General features: G+C 40.9%; 1 protein-coding gene across 1 annotated transcript in view; it reads left to right on the top strand.

The window, feature by feature from the left end:
• Positions 1–7,174, top strand: part of LOC309550428 (kyphoscoliosis peptidase-like) — a gene marked incomplete at both ends in the record, with an annotated part of 108,295 nt that extends 101,121 nt beyond the window's left edge. The window contains 3 exons of the mRNA XM_082250810.1: positions 3,457–3,645; positions 3,739–3,929; positions 6,261–7,174. Coding sequence (XP_082106936.1) covers positions 3,457–3,645; positions 3,739–3,929; positions 6,261–7,174 — 1,294 coding nt within the window. The remainder of the gene's footprint in view (positions 1–3,456; positions 3,646–3,738; positions 3,930–6,260) is intronic.
• Positions 7,175–23,956: the final 16,782 nt, after the last annotated feature.

Here is a 23,956-nt window from a genome sequence, read left to right as displayed (position 1 = left end):
AGTGGAAAACCTGACTTTTGTTGCTGCCTAACACTTGGACCTCTTCAGTTGTCCCCTGGACACCCTTCCACCTCGCACCCCCCTCACCCCCCCCCCTCCTTTGTCTTGTCATCACTCTATGGTCTCCCATGACTATGGTACTGGGAGGCACTAGGCCTACATCAACGTATCACAGCTGAGATGTCTAAACCCTCATTCAATCCCCTGGGAGCCAAAGAACCCAGTAGATGAATCCAGTATGTTTCTCTACTGCACAGCTTCTGGAACCTAAGGCCGGCATCTGTGTAGCCTGTAATGGACTCTATTCCAAAGGCTCTCAGACCTATGGATTTTTTGTCATGTACGTCCCGAAAGTGGCAAGAGAGGGAATGTTTGTCGAAACCTTTGTGGATTTTTCTTTTGTGTTCACCAAACCTAGTTCTGAAGGTACGTGAAGTTCGTCCTACATAAAGAAATCCGCAGGGGCAGACCAGGCCATAAACCACAAACTCGGTGGAACAGTTAATAAACTGTCTAGTGGCATGTACTCTCCCATCTATCCCCATGACCTCTTTTTTCCGGTGCCACATGTATTGGCATAATCCGCAATTGGACACTCCACATCTGTAGGATCCCTTCTGGTCAAAAATGGTCTTCCACATTGGTGCCAGCTCTTTGGAATATGTTAACTTAATGTCTCTTTCCAGTACCTCCAGCTAGTTCTATAGGCTCTCTGTGCCATGGATTTAGTCCTGGGTAAACTAGGGACACCAACTGCTAGGGAGGGAGCTAGAACACCAACCCCCTTGCAAACCAGATGAAACTCTCACCCATGTCTGATACCACTCTCCCGCTGGCTGGCTGCCATAGCATTCCCACCAGTACTGATTACTCATAGCAACCGCAAATTAGACATGACTTCCCGCCAGCTCCTCTGTAAGGTTAACCCTTCCATGTTGGCTCTCTGTCACCTTTTCATCCTCTTGCGTTTTACAGGTGTTGTTCTTTGGATATGACATTTATCTTAATGCACCCCGCTGAATAGAATTCAGACTAGGCTTTTAACAGTTAACAAAACTTTACTAAAGTTTCTTTGTAAGTACAAGCTGATGCAAAACTTCTTTTATAGCTTCTATTCTCTACCCAAACACTACCTACCGTAATTCAGGCTGCCCATGTCATACTTTCTAGAGAGAGAAAGTCCCTGCAGCAAGAGTCTAATAGTGTTAAGTTCCTTGATCAAGGGAGAATGCTAGCAGGGTGACCCCCATAGGAAAGCCACATGCTTCAGCCAAACTGCATAGAACAGCAGAATCCCCCTCCATTCCTATGAGGGTGCTCCAGGACCCAGACAGACAGATCTGCCTCAACCTCCTTCCCCTTTCTTTCTTCCTTGTATTTATGGGCCCACAGCAATGGGCAAGACCATGAACACTCGGTTAAATTAGATGATCATCTTAACCCCTTCCTAGCTTTGGGCAGCCTCCACACTTACTACAAATTATATTCAGCAGCATAATTAACACAGGAATCAAAATGCAGACAGGGCTAAAAACATTTACATACTGTAAACCCATGTAAGTGGCTGCTTATAGGCCTGCACAAGCATGTAGCGTGCAGACATGTTTTACTGCGCTAACCATTTAGAAGCCCCCATAAGTGATGGAAAGAAATGGCTGAAAAAAGCTGGAGTAAATCAGAAGCGTTGAGAGGTAAATTAGGATGAAACAAAATTTGTTTTTCAAAAAAAAAAAAAATTGTATTTGATACACAGAATTATAACTAAAACTCATCCAATCAGGATTTAGAGCTGCATATGTGACTTAATTAGCAATGTGCAAACGTGAAAAAATAGAGCGCAATTATCAATTCAATAAATATAAAGTGACACAGTGCATAGGCACTATTTCAAAGATAAGTGAAAAGTGCAAATTTAACAACTGTGTAAACCATATATGATATACAGCTGCTATACAAAAAACCTCACTACAAGAAGTAAATAGATGTATAAAATATAAAAGTAAAGCGCTATATAAAAACAACAATGTAAGGTGCTTAATAAACAATAAAGTGACCAAGTGCTTAAAAAATTAATATATATACATATCTCACACTATCCACAAGTGTAGGATAAAATAAATATTCAATAAGGTGCATAAAGAATATATATATTCAAGTCCAATCCAGGAAAGTCCCAAGTGTAAACTTAGTAGTAAAGTGCTTGATAGGTGTATCAATTCACAATGTGCTCAAAAACACCACCACCATTTAGCCACAAGATGGCCTCTCACCTCAAATAAGTAAATAAGAAACAATATATCCTTAATGGAGGTGAATCCGGATCACTGGATGCCAATTACTGGGCTGTAAATGTCCCGGGCTCCGCACCAATGGGGGACATGAAAAAAAAATTGCAAGAGATCTAAGTGCTCACTGCAATAAAACCCTTTATTCAAATGTAAAAAGTATATCACTCACAATCGGGCTTGTGCGGACCATACAGGCAATACAATGCAAGGTGAGGAGCCGTGCTGTAAGAACGCTGCTCGTCCGTCTGAGTCTCCGCCCCCTATATGCGTGCCATCATACGTTGTGCGACCCCTACTGACGAAGTCGTGACGTGCAAGCGTATGACGCCATGCGTATACGGGGCGGAGACTCAGACGAACGAGCAGCGTTAGTACAGCACCGTTCCTCACCTTGCATTGTATTGCCTGTATGGTCTGCACAAGCCCGATTGTGAGTGATATACTTTTTACATTTGAATAAAGGTTTTTTTTGCAGTGAGCACTTAGATCTCTTGCAATTTTTTTTTTCATGTCCCCCGTTGGTGCTGAGCCCGAGACATTTACAGCCCAGCAATTGGCATCCAGTGATCCGGATTCACCTCCATTAAGGATATATTGATTTAATTAGCAGCCTAATGATCTATGTGGGCTATTATTTTATAATGAAATGCCTATTTATCTATAGTAATTCTGGACAGCAAAAAAAATAATAAACATATTTAACCCCAATAAGTTACAGAATCTTTTAAATAACTACCCAAGTTTATGACTAAAAACATTTAAATACACTAAACTGTAATCTTTATGTATGGTTTATTTAGCTAGTATGGAATAAATATTAGGACCTAACAAATATAATAGGTTGCCTAGTGCCAAGATGAAATAGAGTGCCAAGGGATCCATACTCATTATGCTGGTTATATTTTAGGGCTCATTCAAATGGCAGATTAGTGCCATCCTCCATGTAGAGCTGCCAGCAGATGCATATGCATCCATTTCTGAGCTACGTGCAGGCAGCCTGTAGAAGTGGATGCACACACAGAGCTGCCACATGTATCTGCCAGCGGCTCTTCACAGAGGATGGCACTAATCTGCCATCTGAATGAGCCCTTATGGTGCATACATTCATAGGAGTTTCATTTTCTGCCATATGTGTTTAAGTGGAGAAATACTCTTATTTTGTATGCAGTCTTGCTGGAGTACAGTGTAAGAAAGTCAACGGATACTCTAAGGGTGCCACATATCAAGTAGGGAAGAAAATTACTGGTGATTCAGACCATGCCTGGAACATGGTGTATCTGGAAGGTCGATGGCACCTACTGGACAGCACATGGGGAGCTGGTACAGTTGACATGAAAATAAACAAGTTCAATTTTAGGTAAGTAAACTAGTACAGTAATCCAAAAATACTAAACAGACTCGTTGCTTTACTTTTGTTAGATAAACTTTGTTTCTTGCTTTTATCTTCTAGTTATAATGAGTTTTATTTCCTTACCCATCCTGCCCTCTTCATAGAGGATCATTTCCCTGAGCTGGGAGACTGTCAGTTACTTCAAACAGAAGTGCCTTTAGAGCTCTTTCAAAGGTCTCCACATGTTTATAGTGATTTTTACAGCCTGGGAATGGTGTCCTACCAGCCACACACAGGAGATATTAAAACAGGTAACAACAGCTTAACATCCTCCTTTCTCTTTGCATGGAAAATAATTGACAATATAAAATATAGATTATGTATTTAACAAAAGGTAAGGTAATTTAAGGTAAGTCTGTCATAATGAGTTTATGACTTAAACCGCCAAGGGCCCTTTTTTTTTTTTTTTTTTTGCTGCAGTTTACTACCGCTTTAAGATAACACAGGACTTCTCAAAGGATCAAAATTTAATATCATTTTTTCAAAGAAAATATGTTAAACCACAAATGAGCACTAATATTGGAGTTGATAGAGCTAACATTATGTTTAAAAGCTAGGTTTAGATTAAATGACTTTTATGGAGTCTTAGATCCTAACCTTAACCAATAAAAGTCACCTAGCCTAAACCTAGCTTAGCTTTATAAGGTAAGTTAGTAAAGGTTCAATTTAAGGGACATTTCAGCATATGCAATGCATTCACGTATGTTGAAGTTCCTGAAGTTTAATTTTAGGTTTAGGTTAGGTGTAAGAGAAACATTAGTTTAAGTAGATTGTGACACAGGAGGGTTTGGTTAGAGGAAAGCCTATAGGCACCACATCCCTTCAGTAATTAACAGGACACGAAGAAAAAATGCTTCAATTGGGAGCTGGAATTTTTAAGGTGCCAGTACAGAGAATCATAACATTTGTTAAAATTCATATATTTTATTTTAGTTAATTTAAAAAGATTAATCAGGAACAAAAATATATACAGTAAACAGACAAAAAATCATCATTTTTAAATCCCGAATCAATTCATTTAGATTTTACAGACATGATCAGTAGTTGGTAATGGGTCTGGAGTGATGATGATGAAGTAACTGGAACTTGGCAGGGGTGAGTGATGGTTTGGGGAGGGTTAGGGTCCAGGGGCATTAGTGATGATTTGTCACAATTTATAAGAAGGCCTGAGAATTTGCTAAAGTGAGCAATAGTGCTCAAGGGAGTGCATGGTGTCTCCTAGCATCAACATGGTGTCATCCGCATATAGCATTTCTTTTTCCTGTAGTGGACCGAACTGAAAGCCCACTATGTCAGGGTTTTGCCTAATAGATGCGGCCAAGGGTTCAATGGCCAGTGCAAACAATAGCAGGGACAGGGGACATCCTTGATGGGTGATCCTGCCCAATGGCAATGTAGATAACATCCGCCCAGACTCTTGGATTGCCACTACTGGATTGCTATACATCAGCTTAACCAATGAAGTATAGACTAGGCCAAAACAAAATCTGGGGTGGACAGCCCAAAAAATGGTCATTCCACGCTGTCAAAGGCCTTGGCGGCATACAAGGACAGCAAAGCTTGTTACCTTGGAGTGATAATCCCGATATGTTCCGCCAATTGTTAGGCTTCTTCTGGGGATATTAATTATCACACCTAAATAAACTGAAATGTAATCATGAGTAGATGAAAAAGGGAATAAATAGAGTAAACCCATACCATCAACATAAAATTGCCAAAACAATAATATTGTGAGATCAAATCACTCCATAAGGATTGAATGTTAGTAAACCACATAGGAAATACATTGAAAATACAATGAAATACTACCTTTAAGATATGGTGGGGGCATCTTACCAATTAGTTATGTTTGTACCTTTGGTCATCCAAAAAATAGTATTGACACAAAGGTCCACAGATCAAAGTGCTGGATTCAACAATGCAGGTAAGGAGAACATATCAAACATCACAGAATAAGGCACTGTTATGCTGCCTGCAGGAGGAGTAAATCAGATCAGAAGCAGCTGGAAAATACAGTATGTACATATATGTATGGGATATTTTTTATATACATATTTTCCAGCTGGTGCATGAACCTGTGTTGTAGCAACATAGTGTAAAATGCACATTTTACTCTACGTTACTTTGCCACATCTGTATAAACAGATCTTCAAACTTTCAGGAATAAAATAATAAAATGTGGTGTTTATCATTGTACATTTAATTGGTCGTACCTAATTTAGAATGCAAGATGATAACATACAACAATTAAGTACATTTTCAAGTTTAGTGGAATGTTAAAAATTATTCAGGGGCAACGTAGAGTCGGGGTCCACTAGAGTATCCTCTAGTCCAATAGGTAGAATGTCTCATCCAACACTGATGTATTATTATGATTATTATTATTATTACTAATAATAAGGATTTATATAGTGCTAACAGTTTGCATATTTTTTATAACATGATTTATATTCAGTTTCCCAGTTTTAATAGAATTGATGTAAATTGATTACATATTGTCCTTATGGTGTAGATTTATTTTTTAAACTGCTGAATTACCATGTCCTGTCCATTTAATTGCCTTACTTGTGTGATATCTTTAGTGACAGGGAAAGTCTCTATTACTATTGAGAGCCGCACTGATCTGAAATTCCTTTTCAACCTAAATGAGCAAGAAATTCCTGGTATACTGACATTGTTGGACAATGGGATGAAGCTTGATATTTATCCTCAACAGCTTGGTCAACACGTCCTAAATATTTTTGCCCAAAAAGAAGATGCTGAAGAGGAATTGCAGCTGGTTATAGAATACAGAATTGACTGCACACACATTGACAGCAGCATGAGGATTCCAAAGTGCATTTATAATCCTGTAGGACCAAACAGGCTAACAGAAAAAGCAGGGCTAGTGAATCCTTCTCATGCAGATCCAGTGATTTATACGGATAATGGGTTCTTTACTGTACATTTTATGTTGAAGAAGAAATTAAATTTTTTTTGTAACTTACAATCTGATGAAGTACAAATGACATCAGTAATGGAAAAAAGGCATGTATTCACAACAGAGAAAGAGAACAAAGTGGACATTAATGTTTGCCTTCCTCATGCAGGAACCTATGTTTTAAAGGTTTTTATCAAGACTGATAATAATGATAACAGCAAGTATACGTACTTATGCAATTATCTCATTATATGTACCAACCCTGCAGTAGGATGGCCAGTGTTTCCACTGACATACTCTAACTGGGCTAAGCACTATGAGTTGGTGCAGCCTTTAGAAGGTATTTTACCTGCAAATACTGATGTTTCCTTCAAGCTTTACATTCCTGATGCAGCTGCAGTATGTTTTAAAGGGCAAAACGATTCCCCTCTTACCCTCTCTGACAGTAATTACTGGGAGGGGACATGCAGTACAACTGATAGACAAGATATCATTGTTATGATCAAAAATAATAGTGAACCAAATACTTGGTATTACTTGATACAATATGAAGTAAAAACAAACAAAACAAAGTGATCTAACTCGATGAAAGTTACCTCATAAACTTTTTTAAATTTTGTAAGCAGTCATCCCCATATGCATTGATAACCCATTCTATCAATATTGTCTAAACAATTTTACTTTCTGATCATGTCAGCCACACAGATGAGGCATCTAACTTCAAAAAAGAATGTGCGCTTAAAGTGAAACTAAGAGTAAAATAAAAAAATAAATAGTTCCTAACCTTCATTTGTTGCAATAACCTCGTTGTCTTTGTTGCCCCTTTTGCTTTTGACAGTCACTGTCTGTTAATATATAAAATCAGTATTTATTGCTAGAAAATGACTCAGAACCCCCCCAACCATATATATATATATATATATATATATATATATATATATACAGTATCTCACAAAAATGAGTACTCCACTTACATTTTTGTAAATATTTTGTTGTACCATTTCATGTGACAACACTGAAGAAATTACACTTTGCTACAATGTAAAGTAGTGAGTGTACAGCTTGTATAACAGTGTAAATTTGCTGTCCCCTCAAAATAACTCAACACACCGCCATTATTGTCTAAACCGTTGGCAACAAAAGTGCACACACCCCTAAGTGAAAGTTGGGCCCAATTAGCCATTTTCCCTTGCCAGTGTCATGTGACTCAGTAGTGTTACAAGGTCTCAGGTGTGAATGGGGAGCAGGGGTGTTAAATTTGGTGTTATCGCTCTCACTCTCTCATACTGGTCACTGGACGTTAAACATGGCACCTCATGACAAAAAACTCTCTGGGGATCTGAAAAAAAGAATTGTTGCTCTACATATAGATGGCCTAGGCTATAGGAAGATTGACAAGACCCTGAAACTGAGCTGCAGCACAGAGTTCAAGACCATGCAGCGGATTAACAGGACAGGTTCCACTCAGAACAGGCCTTGCCATAGTCGACCAAAGTAGTTGAGTGCATGTGCTCAGTGTCATATCTAGAGGTTGTCTTTGGGAATAGACGTATGAGTGCTGCCAGAATTGCTGCAGAGGTTGAAGGGGTGGGGGGTCAGCCTGAGAGTGCTCAGACCATACGCCACATCATATTGGTCTACATGGCTGTCATCCCAGAAGGAAGCCTCTTTTAAAGATGATGCACAAGAAACCCCGCAAACAATTTGCTGAGGACAGGCAGCCTAAGGACATGGATTACTGGTACCATGTCCTGTGGTCTGATGAGACCAAGATAAACTTATTTAGGTCAGATGGTGTCAAGCGTGTGTGGCGGCAACCAGGTGAGGAGTACAAAGACAAGTGTGTCTTGACTACAAAACACAAACGGGTGGGCGGACTAGGCATGATAGACATACATGACTATTATGTGGCGACCCACATGACCCACATTAACCATTGGTTCACGCCGAACACTGACGTTCAATGGGTGCTAGCTGAAACAGCCATGGCCAATGTCCCTTCCCTACCCCTGCTGTTGTCGGCACACTGCTGGAAGCCTCTCCCATTGCACCAAATGCCACTAACCACAAAGGCATCCCTACTGGCTTGGAGACATACTCTCCAACACCAAGCTCCCAAGTATTCACTACAATATGCATACCGTTGGAAACCTTAACTGTCCTCATCCCGTATCTGCCCCTTCACAAATGGTTGGGTAATGGTCTACTTTGGATAGATGAAAGCCTGGAAGGCCCGACATTGAAATCCCTAACTGCCTTGCGTCTCCCTCCCTCCGAGACCTACACACACCTACACATCGCCAACTTTATTAAAAAACACCCAGTGCCGAATATCACTATCTAGTCCGATCTTTGGCAATACCTCACGAAAGGACTCCTAGCATCTAAAGGGACCTCACTATTCTACCAATCAGTCCAACAAAAACTAACATTCTCGAAATCAGCCCCCATGCTGAAGTGGGAATCGGAGCTCCATAAATCCTTTGACATAACCCAATGGCAACAGGCGATCCTTTATACGCATTCTATCTCCCACTGTGCAAACCGCTGGGAACTTTCATACAAAGTTCTATCTAGGTGGTACTTAACCCCCTACCCCTCACATTCACCACTTTGCTGGAGAAATTGTGGACAAGTAGGCAATCTTGTCCACATATTATGGGCGTGTAAAAGTCTCACAAGTTTCTGGCGCCAAGTGTCCAGACTGGTTTCATCGACGTCAGGTGTCCTCACTCCACCGGACCCAGCTCTAGCCCTCTTAAACCTTACCATAGACAAATTCCCACTCCAATATAGGACTGTAGTGGCCCATATTTTCCTGGCTGCGAGAGTCCTAATTACCAGGAAGTGGAGGACAACCGACATACCATCCCTTTCAGACGTTATCCAATATGTTGACTTCACATATGAACATGAACATCTCATAGCCCTCAGGTCAGGCAAGTTGGCTTCCTTCCGAAATTCCTGGAAGTCATGGTCACATAGGAGTAGTCAATGAATACTATGCAATATTTTGTTTCTTTTGAACATGTATGATCCTATCTATGTACATGTACCCATGTTGCGTACCCCCTTACCTTTCTCTTTGTTTCCCTATTGTTGTTTATGTTTCTCATGCAAAACTCAATAAAAATTCAATAAAAAAAAAGTGTGTCTTGACTACAGTCAATCATGGTGGTGAGAGTTTCATGGTTCGGGGCTGCATGAGTGCTGCCGGCACTGGGGAGTTACAGTTCATTGAGGGAACCATGATTGCCAACATGTACTGTGACATACTGAAGCAGAGCATGATCCCCAGGGCAGTATTCCAACATGATAATCACCTCAAACACAACTCCAGGACAACCACTGACTTGCTAAAGAAGCTGAGGGTAAAGGTGATGGACTGGCCAAGCTTGCCTCAGGACCTAAACCCTATTGAGCATCTGTGGACCATCCTCAAACAGAAGGTGGAGGAGCGCAAGGTCTCTAACATCCACCAGCTCCGTGGTGTTGTTGTGGAGGAGTGAAAGAGGAATCCAGTGGCAACCTGTGAAGCTCTGGTGAACTCCATGCCCAAGGGGGTTAAGGCAGTGCTGGAAAATCATGGTGGCCACACAAAATATCGACACTTTGGGCCCAATTTGGACATTTTTCACTTTGGGGTGTACTCACTTTTGTTGCCAGCGGTTTAAACATTAATGGCTTTCTGTTGAGTTATTTTGAGGGGACAGAAAATGTACACTGTTATACAAGCTGTACACTCTACTTTACATTGTAGCAAAGTGTCATTTCTTCAGGGTTGTCACATGAAAAGATGTAATAAAAATGTTTAAAAAATGTGAGGGGTGTACTCATTTTTGTGAGATACTGCATATATATATATATATATATATATATATATATATACCCCTCACATTTTTGTAAATATTTTATTTTTGTTATATCCTTTCATGTGACAACACTGAAAAATGGCACTTTGCTACAATGTAAAGTAGTGAGTGTACAGCTTGTATAACAGTGTAAATTTGCTGTCCCCTCAAAAAAACTCAACACACAGCCTTTAATGTCTAAACCGCTGTGAACAAAAGTGAGTACACCTCTAAGTGAAAAATTCCAAAATTAATATTTTGTTTGGCCACCATTATTTTCCAGCATTGCCTTAACCCTCTTGGACATGGAGCTCACCAGAGCTTTACAGGTTACCACTGGAGTCCTCTTTTACCCCTCCATGACAACATCACAGAGCTGGTGGATGTTAGAGACCTTGCGCTCCTCCACCTTCCCCCATTTTTTTAAATTAAAATAATAAATATGTTATACTTAACTGGTCTGTGTAATGGTTTTGCACAGAGTAGCCCTGATCCTCCTCTTCTCACATTCCCTGCTGGCACTCCTGGCTTGGGGGCACTTGTACGTGCTTCAACAAATTGTAAAATCAGTGCAAATCTACCCTTCAGTGTAATAGTGACCTAAAATCTCCCACCAAAAATTGCAAGAGCAATGATCTTATTAAGTGATATTAATTATCAAAAGTTTCTAAAAATCAGTGCAAAAAATGTAATGATAAAGGTCGCTCCCTGAGGACATCGAATGACGAAAATATTAGGGTGGGACCAGGACGCTGGACATTACCACACATGCTCAATTTGTGCTCGTGGCTTTGATGGTACCGGTAACAGCCGGAGGTGAAGAGCACGTTACAAACACATGCTGGAACCCTTAGTGTCGGGTTGACACTTACCAAATTTGAGTTTTATTTTATCTTTTAATAAACGGATGAAATGTTTTTATGGAATCATGCTATGTGGACTCATCATTCCTCCCAATATATGATATATCCCTACCTGCTCCCATGAGAGTGTCTGCATGAGCACTCCAAAGGTTTTTTACCTTAATGCATAGATTGCATTAAGATAAAAAAAAACTTTCTGCATTTAGAACTGCTTCACCCTGTTTTAACTGGGGAACTTGTCAGTTTGCAGACACTCAGTCTGTACAGGCAGTATGTTCACTTGATGATTCAGCAGAATTGACAGAGAGCTTAACTCTTTATCTTTAATAAGACATCAAATCCAACATAGTTTTGCTTTAGCTAAATACATACAAAGGATGTTTTCCAGACTTTTGAAGAGTAAGAAGACAATGACTTCCCTAACCCCAGTCTCTGCAAAAAAAAAAAAAAGTGAAATTATTCTGAACAAGCATAAAGAAGCAGGGCGTGTCTTGCTGGAGATTATACTAACTAAAAACAAAAAAGGAAGGGAGGAACAAAGGAACATACCAGAGGTACAAAAACAGTCTGTGGTGGCAGCACACTCCACACCTAGAATCAGTAGATACCACTATATTAATACAATAATGCCATACCTTTTGACAGCAATAAAGCATATAATATGTGGCACACAACAGTGGAAACACTCCCTGATTAACTACCTATATGGGAACATCATTGTCTTCCTAGGATGCACACTACCTGTGGACTGTAAGCTAATGCCAGTGTCAGTGCGCTATTGTTTATTTGTACATAGTGACAACATTGCCTTGTATTACAGTGCAGCAAAGGCACTGTGTTGTCAGCCTAAAATAGGAGGCTAGGAACACACTGGATTTATAACAAATCACTGGAATTTTTGTATCAGCAATATTTTTAACAGCATAAAATATGGGAAAATGTGTGTGTACTGCAGAGATGTACAGAATTTTTTTTTTTTTTTTTTTTTTGCCTTAAAGTACACTTTAACTGTTTAGGTTTTTTTATGTTTTTATGTAATTACCACATTTTACAGCAGGATAAGGAAAGATAAGGCTAGGGGGTAGTTATACTTTTAGTATCAGATTGATCTGGGAGCCAGTCTGACCATGCTCAGACATGTGGGAAAGGGTTAGAACCTCTATAGGGTTTTTACTGTTGTTTTTATTCCTGTTGATGTTCCTGCCTTGGTGACATTGGTCATCAGGGGAAGAAATACGGAGAAATTGACCAAGCGGAGACACAGATGGGAATACATTTATGAGCAAGGTTTTTTTTTAGCCTTTTTGTACTCTATCCAAAGCTGAAGAACAAAACATTTTGTTCTGGCTGGGCTACCACTTTTATGTTCAGCTATTATGGGCTGGATCACTAAAGCTGGTCATACATGACTGTTTTTTTCATGCGGCCTGTGAGCTGAACTAAAATACTATACAGATTCCCCCCATCCCCACATTCAAAGTGTATATGGGAAGCATACGCACTGTGTCATTGTGTTATTTAAGTGGAGTGAGCATGACTCCTCCACTGTCAGAATACACTGATCAGTTCTGCAGCCTATTGGCTGCAGCGCTGATTTAACTTCAAGTTTTCTAGCCAACTCGTTCATAAGCAGTTGATACAGTTCATTGGAAAAGTCTTCATACCCCTTGAAATGTTCTACATTTTGTCATGTTACACCCAAAAATGTAAATATATTTTATTGGGATTTTATGTGGTAGACCAACACAAAGTGGCACATAATTGTGAAGTGAAAGGAAAATGATAAATTTTTTTCAAAATTGTTTACAAATAAATATCTGAAAAGTGTGGGAGTGCATTTGTATCCAACCCCCATTACTCTGATACCCCTAACTAATTGCCTTCAGAAGTCAGCTAATTAGTAAATAGAGTCCACCTGTATGTCATTTAATCACCTCCTTCCCAAGCCTATTCTGACACTTCCTCCTACGTGTAAAACTTTTTTTTTGCTAGAAAATTACTTAGAACCCCAAACATTATACATATTTTTTTTTTAGCAGAGACCCTATAGAATAAAATGGTGTGTGTTGCAATTTTTTATGTCGCACGTATGCGTTCACATTTGTGCATAAGCACGGTGGGATGGGGGTGCTTTAAAAAAATTTTCTTGCATTGTTTATTTTGCAAAATTTTTTTTATTTTTTTTACACTTTTTTTTTAGTTATAACTTTATTGCTATCGATGAACAATATCCCTTGTGACAGCATGGGCCATGACAGGTCCTCTTTATGGAGAGATTTAGACCCCAAATCTCTCCTCTTGCCCCCCCCCCCCCCATGCAGCCGATCAGACCGAGATTGGTACGATCAGCTGCTTCTCTGGCCACTGGTAGCCAGATAAACAAAGGGGCGGAACTGGAAATGACGAATACTCATTACTCCAGGTTTCCAGGGTTACAGAGAGAGGAGAATGACGTCAGTTCCTCTCTCTGTACCAGGCAGCCATTGCTGCCGGCTGCATCGCTCCCGGCCTCCCAGAACTGGAGAGCCCGGGAGAGGTGGTGGCGGGAGGGGAGTGGGACACCCTTCCACCACCTGCAAAAGTAATCAAGTGGCTAATTAGCCACACAGATCACTTCTGCCTGAAATGGAATTGCTGGCTGCAAAAAATGATACAGGGATAAGGTCTGTAGGTGCAGGCATCATCCCTATATTACAACTTAACACCAAGGACGTATGGGTACGTCCATTTGGCGGAAGTGGTTAATTTCATTATAAAATGTGATGCCCTCAGAGTTTTTTTAAAAAACCTTAGTAAGCAAATAGCATCATGAAGGTCAAGGAACACATCAGACAGGTCAGGAATAAAGTTGTGGAAACTTTTAAAGCAGGGTCAGGTTATAAAAAAATATCCAAAGCTTTGAACAGCTTACGGAGTACTGTTCAATCCATCATCTGAAAATGGTAGGAGTATGGCACGACTGAAAACCTAATAAGACATGGCCTTCCACCTAAACTGACAGGCCGGCAAGGAGAGTATTAATAAGAGAAGCAGCCAAGAGGCCCATGGTATTTCTGGAGGAGCTGCAGAGATCCACAGCTCAGATGGGAGAATCTGTCTACAGAACAACTATTAGTTGTGCACTCCACAAATCTGGCCTTTATGGAAGAATGGCAAGAAAAAAGCCATTATTGAAAGAAAGCCATAAGAAGTCCCGCTTGCAGTTTGCGAGAAGCCAGGTGGGGGACACAGCAAACATGTGGAGAAGGTGCTCTGGTCAAATGAGACAAAAATATTGGCCTAAAAGCAAAACGTTATGTGTGGCAGAAAATTAACACTGCTCTTCACCCTGAACACACCACCCCCACCATGAAACATGGTGGTGGCAGCATCATGTTGTGGGGATGCTTTTCTTCAGCAGGGACAGGGAAGTTGGTCAGAGTTGATGGGAAGGTGGATGGAGCCAAATACAGGGCAATCTTAGAAGAAAACCAGTTAGAGTCTGCAAAAGACTTGGGGCGGAGGTTCACCTTCCAGCAGGACAACAACCCTAAACATACAGTCAGAGCTACAATGGAATGGTTTAGATCAAAGCATATTTATGTGTTAGAATGGTCCAGTCAAAGTCCAGACCTAAATCCAATTGAGAATCTGTGGCAAGACTTGAAAATTGCTGTTCACAGACACTCTCAATCCAGTCTGACAGAGCTTGTGCTATTTTGCAAAGAAGAATGGGCAAAAATGTCACTCTCTAGATGTGCAAGGCTGGTAGAGACATACCCAAAAATACTTGCAGCTGTAATTGCAGTGAAAGGTGGTTCTACAAAGTATTTACTCAGGGGGGCTAAATACAAATGCACGCTACACTTTTCAGATATTTATTTGTAAAGAACTTTGAGACCCATTTATCATTTTCTTTCCACTTCGGAATTATGAGCCATTTTGTGTTGGTCAATCATATGAAATCCCAATAAAATACATTTTCGTTTTTGGTTGTAACATGACAAAATGTGGAAAATTTCAAGGGGTATGATTACATTTTCAAGGCACTGTATGTGGATCAATGGTGTGCAGTCATACTGGAACAGGAAGGGCCATCCCCAAACTGTTCTCATAAAGTTAGAGGCATTAAATTGTCTAAAATGTCTTGGTATGCTGAGGCCTTAAGAGTTCCCTTCACTGCAACTAAGGGGCCAAACCTAACCCCTGAAAAACATACCCCGCACCTTAATCCCCCCTCCACCAAATGATTTGGACCAGTGCACAAAACAAGGTCCATAAAGATTTGGATGAGCAAGTTTGGGGTGGATAATCTTGACTGGCCTGCACAGAGTCCTGACCTCAACCAAACAGAAAACCTTTGGGATGAATTAGAGCGGAAAATGCAAGCCAGGTCTTCTCATCCAACATCAGTGCCTGACCTCACAAATGGGCTTCTGGAAGAACGGTCAAACATTCCCATAGACACACTCCTAAACCTTGTGGACAGTCTTCCCAGAAGAGTTGAAGCTGTTATAGCTGCAAAGGGTGGGCCAACTCAATATTGAACCCTATGGACTAAGACTAGTGTAGCACCCTACAGGGTAGGTGCTAGGTAAAAGTATAGGGGACCTTGGCTGCCTAACAGAAGGGCCATGATTTTAGCTGGGCTGTCATGTCTCCCATGTGTGTCTGCTGAGAGGGGAGTCTCTCCACTGGCTCCATAAGAGGATTCTCATTGGGCAGTGAAGGAAATACAATCAGAGACACATTCAGGCCTGTATCTACCCCAGAAGGCAGATTCTGCCACAGAGGATTCTGGGAGTGGGTATATGTTTGAGGGGAAGGCATGACGCACCCTCTTTGGCGGGAAGCAGAGTCCCAGGAGGGAGAGCATGGCTGTCTCTCCTCCTGTCAGAAGGATTGGGTGTTCCGGGTGGCTGCCTGGGAATCCAGAGAATGCTGAGTTGAGCTTCAGAGGGGATCTGGTGTGCTGAGGACCAGTGGAGAAAGAGGGGTTCAGTTCCAGGAAAGCCTGCCAAGGTCGTGAGTACTGAGAACTGCCCCCAGGGGTCTGCCAAGTGTAGAGGGGACCACTCCAGAGAAGGTTCCAGGGATCCAGGAGTAAGCTAGCTGTAAAGGGGGTGCTTAGTCAGAGGACCCTGAAGTGTTAGAGGGGGTGCCAGCGGTTGTACCCTGAAGAGCTAATGTGTACAGTGTGCAGTGTACAGAGTAAAGAGTTGCAGCAGCACAAGCAGTGACAAGGAGCTACCTCAGCCAGTGAAGGGTTGGAGGGAGCTGTTCAGTGACTTTTGAGCTAAATCAAGTGTCAGGAGTCAAGAGTTCTACAGTCCTGGATCTTCTTAGTTAACAAATAAGTTAAAGTCGAGGTTCCAGCACTAGTTTAGCAAAGCAGTATTTTCAAGCATCAGGAAGCACTGGTCGGCATTCAGCTGGCATCAAGACTAGTGATGTACCGAACTGTTTGCCGGCAGACAGTTCCCGGCGAACTTAGCATGTTCGCGTTCGCCACTGCGGGCGAACATATGCGATGTTCGGTCCGCCTCCTATACATCATCATTGAGGCAAACTTTGACCCTGAACCTCACAGTCAGCAGACACATTCCAGGCCAATCAGCATACCTCCCTCCCACACCCTCCCACCTCCTATAAATAAGCATTTTTCTGAAGCAGTGTGTTACTGAGAGCAGGGAAAGTGCTGCTGCTGTTATAGCTAGGGACAGTTAGTCAGTGTTCCCGGTCTTGTTGTTAGCCATTGTTCTTGGTACACTCCTGCTGTAAGGACAGCACCCCAAAAAGCCCTTCCTAGGGCTGGTATTTGAGGTTTTTTTGGATATATATATATATATATATATAGCTATTGTCCCCAAAAAGCCCTGTTTAGGGCTGGTATTTGTGTAATTTTTTTTGTTCTGTGATATATATATATATATATATATATATATATATATATCTATTGTCCCCAAAAGCCCTTTTGAGGGCTGGTATTTGAGTATTTTTTATATATATATTATATATTGTGCACTGCAGTTACCTGCCCGCTGTGTGTGAGAGGCCACAGACCCACCACAGACTGTACTGTGTGCACACCACACTCATTTCGGGTGGCACAGGCACAGTACCTTGCATTTTAAAAAATATATTTTTTTTTCCTCTGTCATAATTGCAGTGAGTGCTGTGTCAGGTCCACAGAGTGTACTGTACCCACTGCAGTGCACTGCCCACCACTGATATATATACGGTGGCACAGCATCTTGTTACAAATTGAAAAAAAAAAAAAATATTTTTTATTATTACAGTTGCCTGGGCTGCCAGTGACTGTCAGGTCCACAGAGTGTACTGTGCCCACTGCAGTGCCACTGCAGTGCCACTGCGTGCCCACCAACCACTGATATATATACGGTGGCACAGCAGCTTGCAAATTAAAAATATATATATTTTTTTTATAATTGCAGGTGCCTGGGTGCCAGTTACTATCAGATCCACAGAGTGTACTGTGCCCACTGCAGTGCCACTGCCCACCCACCACTGATATATACGGTGGCAGGCATGACTTTTTTTGGATTAGTGTCTGGGGGGGGGTCTAAAAAGCGTACCTGTGAAGTTTCAGCTCTGTAGCATGTCCAGAACCAGAAAAAAAAGATCATATAGGTGTAAAAGGGGTTCCCACCATCCCTGCTCTACTGAAAAATGATCTTTTTTTCTGGTTCTGGACATGCTACAGAGCTGAAACTTCACAGGTACACTTTTTAGACACCCCCCCCCCCCCCAGACACTAAATCACACACAAAAAAAAAGTTCTTAAAAATTGTCATTTTTGATAGAGAGCCAATTATTGAAAAAATAAAAAAAATAAAAACTTAAAAAAAATTCTTTGGATTTATTGTCTGGGGGGTCTAAAAAGTGTACCTGTGAAGTTTCAGCTCTGTAGCATGTCCAAAACCAGAAAAAAAATTAGAATTAGTGTTAGGGTTAGGGCTAGGGTTAGGGTTAGGGCTAGGGTTAGGGTCAGGGCTAAGGTTAGGGTAATTTTCAGTCCTTAGGGTTAGAGGGTTAGGGTTAGAGCGGTAGGGTTACTAACTCTAACCCTAAGTATCTCACCATAACCCTAACCCTATCGACCTAACACTAAACCTAACCCTAGCCCTAACCATAACCCTAACCCTAGCCCTAACCCTAATTGGTAATTTTTTTCTGGTTCCGGACATGCTACAGAGCTGAAACTTCACAGGTACACTTTTTAGACCCCCCCAGACGCTAAATCCAAAGACATTTTTTATTTTTTTTATTTTTATTTTTTTTTTAATTTTTTCAATAATTGGCTCTCTATCAAAAAATGACAATTTTTAAGAACTTTTTTTTGTGTGATTCAGTGTCTGGGGGTCTAAAAAGTGTACCTGTGAAGTTTCAGCTCTGTAGCATGTCCAGAACCAGAAAAAAAATTAGAATTAGGGTTAGGGCTAGGGTTAGGGCTAGGATTAGGGTTATTTTTAGTGCTTAGGGTTAGACGGTTAGGGTTAGAGGCGTAGGGGTAGGGTTACTAACTCTAACCCTAAGTATCTCACCGTAACCCTAACCCTAGCCCCTAACACTAAACCTAACCCTAACCCTTAAAGCCCAGTTCCTGTCCCATTTTGGTCGGTTCTGGTCTGTTTGCGGTGCGTTAAACGGGGAGTTTGGTCTGTCTCTGTGAAGCGGGCGTAACCCTTACACTACCTGATCGATACAACATCATACCTGATCGTATACACACACTGGATGTTTTAAAGCACGTTATTCCAAACAATTTAGGAATTTTAGGTGCCCTTTATGGAATAAAACCCGACTCTGCGTCAACTACGTAATTTTCCATGGGAGTTTTGCCATGGATCCCCCTCCGGCATGCCACAGTCCAGGTGTTAGTCCCCTTGAAACAACTTTTCCATCACTATTGTGGCCAGAAAGAGTCCCTGTGGGTTTTAAAATTCGCCTGCCTATTGAAGTCTATGGCGGTTCTCCCGGTTCGCTGGTCGGCAAATGTTCGCGTTCGCCGTTCGTGAACGGCAAATTTTAGGTTCGCGACATCACTAGTCAAGACAGCGTCAACGGGCATTTATTTATAAAGTCCCAGTTAACCCAGTTGAGCCAGAGGAGTATCCCACTCATTCCCTTCTCCCATCCCCAAAATACAATAAACAAAACCATCTAAAGATGCCGGAGTGATCAATGTCTCAATTCTCACACTTGGGTTCACAACTTAAATGTGTTGGAAGTGTCACCAGTAACAATGGCAGACCCACATCAGGCTCAAGGCATGGAAATATTGCTACACTAGGATGCCATTAAAGTTAATGTGCATGTAAAGGCAGGTGTCCCAATACCTTTGACAATATAGTGCGTATACAGTGTCTTACAAAAGTGAGTAGACCCCTCAAATTTTTGTAAATATTTTATATATATTTCTAGATTGTAAGCTCTAACGAGCAGGACTGTCTAATTCCTCCTGTATTGTATCCCTCATATTGTAAAGCGCTGTGTGCTAAATATATCTTGTATAATAATAATATTATATCTTTTCAAGTGACAACACTGAAGAAATGACACTTTGCTACAATGTAAAGTAGTGAGTGTACAGCTTGTATAACTCAACACACAGCCATTAATGTCTAAACCGCTGGCAACAAAAGTGAGTACACCCCTAAGTGAAATATGTCCACATTGGGCCCAAAGTGTCAATATTTTGTATGGCCACCATTATTTTCCAGCACTGCCTTAACCCCCCTTGGGCATGGAGTTTACCAGAGCTTCACAGGCTGCCACTGGAGTCCTCTTCCACTCCTCCATGATGAAATCACAAAGCTGGTGGATGTTAGAGACCTTGTGCTCCTTCATCTTCCATTTGAGGATGCTCCTCAGATGCTCAATAGGGTTTAGGTCTGGAGACATGCTTGGTCTGTCCATCACCTTTACCCTCAGCTTCTTTAGCAAGGCGGGGGTCATCTTGGAGGTGTGTTTGGGGTCGTTATCATGTTGGAATACTGCCCTGTGGCCCAGCCTCCGAAGGGGAGGGGATCATGCTCTGCTTCAGTATGTCACAGTATATGTTGGCATTCATGGTTCCCTTAATGAACTGTAGCTCCCTAGTGCTGGCAGCACTCATGCAGCCCCAGACCATGACACTCCCACCACCACTTAGGGGTGTACTCACTTTTGTTGCCAGCGGTTTAGACATTATTGGCTGTGTGTTGAGTCATTTTGAGGGGACAGAACATTTACACTGTTATACAAGCTGTACACTCACTACTTTACATTGTAGCAAAGTGTCATTTCTTCAGTGTTGTCACATGAAAAGATATAATAAAATATTTACAAAAATGTGAGGGGTGTACACACATTTGTGAGATACTGTGTGTGTGTGTGTGTGTATATATATATATATATATATATATATATATATATACAGGGCCTTGCAAAAGTGTTCGGCCCCCTTGAACTTTGCAACCTTTTGCCACATTTCAGGCTTCAAACATAAAGATATAAAATTGTAATTTTTTGTGAAGAATCAACAACAAGTAAGACACAATCATGAAGTGGAACGAAATTTATTGGATATTTCAAACTTTTTTAACAAATAAAAAACTGTGCACAGTGGTGTAGTGGTTAGCACTTTAACCTAGCAGCAAAAGGGTCGTTGGTTCGAATCCCAACCACGACACTACCTGCCTGGAGTTTGCATGTTCTCCCTGTGCCTGCGTGGGTTTCCTCCAGGTAGTCCAGTATCCTCCCACACTTCAAAGACATGCTGGTAGGTTAATTGGATCCTGTATAAAATTGGCCCTACTGTGTATGAATGTGAGTTAGGGACCTTAGATTGTAAGCTTCTTGAGGGCAGGGACTGATGTGAATGTGCAATGTATATGTAAAGCGCTGCATAGATTGACAGCGCTATATAAGAACCTTAAATAAATAAATACGTCTCTTGGGGTATGTCTCTTGCACTTTTGCACATTGAGAGACTGAAATTTTTGCCCATTTCTCCTTGTAAAACAGCTCCAGCTCAGTGAGGTTGGATGGAGAGCGTTTGCGAACAGCAGTTTTCAGTTCTTTCCACAGATTCTCGATTGGATTCAGGTCTGGACTTTGACTTGGCCATTCTAACACCTGGATATGTTTATTTGGGAACCATTCCATTGTAGATTTTGCTTTATGTTTTGGATCATTGTCTTGTTGGAAGACAAATCTCCGTCCCAGTCTCAGATCTTTTGCAGACTCCATCAGGTTTTCTTCCAGAATGGTCCTGTATTTGGCTCCATCCATCTTCCCATCAATTTTAACCATCTTCCCTGTCCCTGCTGAAGAAAAGCAGGCCCAAACCATGATGCTGCCACCACCATGTTTGACAGTGGGGATGGTGTGTTCAGGGTGATGAGCTGTGTTGCTTTTACGCCAAACATAATGTTTTGCATTGTTGTCAAAATGTTCGATTTTGGTTTCATCTGACCAGAGCACCTTCTTCCACATGTTTGGTGTGTCTCCCAGGTGGCTTGTGGCAAACTTTAAACAACACTTTTTATGGATATCTTTAAGAAATGGCTTTCTTCTTGCCACTCTTCTATAAAGGCCAGATTAATGCAGTATACGACTGATTGTTGTCCTATGGACAGAGTCTCCCACCTCAGCTGTAGATCTCTGCAGTTCATCCAGAGTGATCATGGGTCTCTTGGCTGCATCTTTGATCAGTCTTCTCCTTGCATGAGCTGAAAGTTTAGAGGAACGGCCAGGTCTTCATAGATTTGCAGTGGTCTGATACTCCTTCCATTTCAATTTTATCGCTTGCACAGTGCTCCTTGGGATGTTTAAAGCTTGGGAAATCTTTTTGTATCCAAATCCGGCTTTAAACTTCTCCACAACAGTATCTCGGACCTGCCTGGTGTGTTCCTTGTTCTTCATAATGCTCTCTGCGCTTTAAACGGACCTCTGAGACTATCACAGTGCAGGTGCATTTATACAGAGACTTGATTACACACAGGTGGATTCTATTTATCATCATTAGTCATTTGGGTCAACATTGGATCATTCAGAGATCCTCACTGAACTTCTGGAGAGAGTTTGCTGCACTGAAAGTAAAGGGGCTGAATAATTTTGCACGCCCAATTTTTCAGTTTTTTATTTGTTAAAAAAGTTTGAAATATCCAATAAATTTCGTTCCACTTCATGATTGTGTCCCACTTGTTGATTCTTCACAAAAAATTACAGTTTTATATCTTTATGTTTAAAGCCTGAAATGTGGCAAAAGGTCGCAAAGTTCAAGGGGGCCGAATACTTTCACAAGGCACTGTATATATATATATATATATATATATATATATATATATATATATATATACAAACCCGGTTCCAAAAAAGTTGGGACACTGTACAAATTTTCAATAAAAACAGAATGCAATGATGTGGAAGTTTCAAATTTTAATATTTTATTCAGAATACAACATCGATGACATATCAAATGTTTAAGGAAACAAGGTGAGTAAATAACGTGACTGCGCCTAGGATTAATGAGTGTGAATTTAAATAAACTCAAATAAATCAAATAAACAAATGAGCTGTTAGTCAAAACACAAATAGTGTGCTAGTGGAATGTGAAACAAAAGGGGACAGCGCTCAAAAATTAGGCACAATTCTAAACATAAATCTCAAATTACCAATTAAATATCATATATATATGGTATAAGTAATATATCATAAAGTGACAGTGCAAAATTTTATGATACGTATGATGCAGATATTATACCATAAAGTGGCAGTGCAAAAAGGTGACTGTGCAATTATAAATAAATGTATAGACAATTCAGATGCGAAAAAATATATATAAATATAGTCCTTATAACTTGAAAGTGCAAGTGCGACTTGTGCAGCAAACAAAATCCAATATATTTTAGTGCTTGGTGCTCAAAAGAATCGCATCCTTCATGCAAAGAAGGGAGAAAGAGAAGGAATCCATCACCAGATACTCCACACACTTACCAGATGACCCCTTGAGGTCTAGCACAGGTAAGTGGTAACTTGCAAAAGGATCCCGGTATAGATAGGACTCTGCATAGAACTTGTTCCCGCCACTATTTGTAACACCCAGGATATTAAAGGGGTCGCCATCCATAATCATTTCTTTAAACTGTTGCTTTTGCAGGCAACATACTCCTAACTCTTATGAAACCCCTAACCACCCTCCAGACCTCACAGGCTCACATTGTAAAGTTCCCTGGGCTATCAGGCTATAAAGTGAATGATTTCCAAATCTGAGGCCCTACCTATTAACTTGAACCATCAAACTCTGGAGAAACTTTATTCCATCTACCATTTTGCCTCGAATCCCCATTGCATTCACTATCTTGGCATCAACCTAATGGCTTTTCCCCATATGTTATAAGATACTTTAAGGTTGTATAGATGAGTATAGTTGTCACAATATATCTGGGCAATCTTATCAGGGAAACATTCTAAATTACCTTGTGAACCCGTAATCTTAAACTGTATACAGGGAGTGCAGAATTATTAGGCAAATGAGTATTTTGACCACATCATCCTCTTTATGCATGTTGTCTTACTCCAAGCTGTATAGGCTCGAAAGCCTACTACCAATTAAGCATATTAGGTGATGTGCATCTCTGTAATGAGAAGGGGTGTGG

The sequence above is a fragment of the Pelophylax lessonae genome, assembly GCF_965119305.1.
Source record: "Pelophylax lessonae genome assembly, chromosome: 3".
NCBI classification, from domain to species: Eukaryota; Metazoa; Chordata; class Amphibia; order Anura; family Ranidae; genus Pelophylax; species Pelophylax lessonae.
The sequence above is the reverse complement of the archived record's forward strand: the minus strand, read 5'-3'. Positions and strand labels throughout refer to the sequence as shown.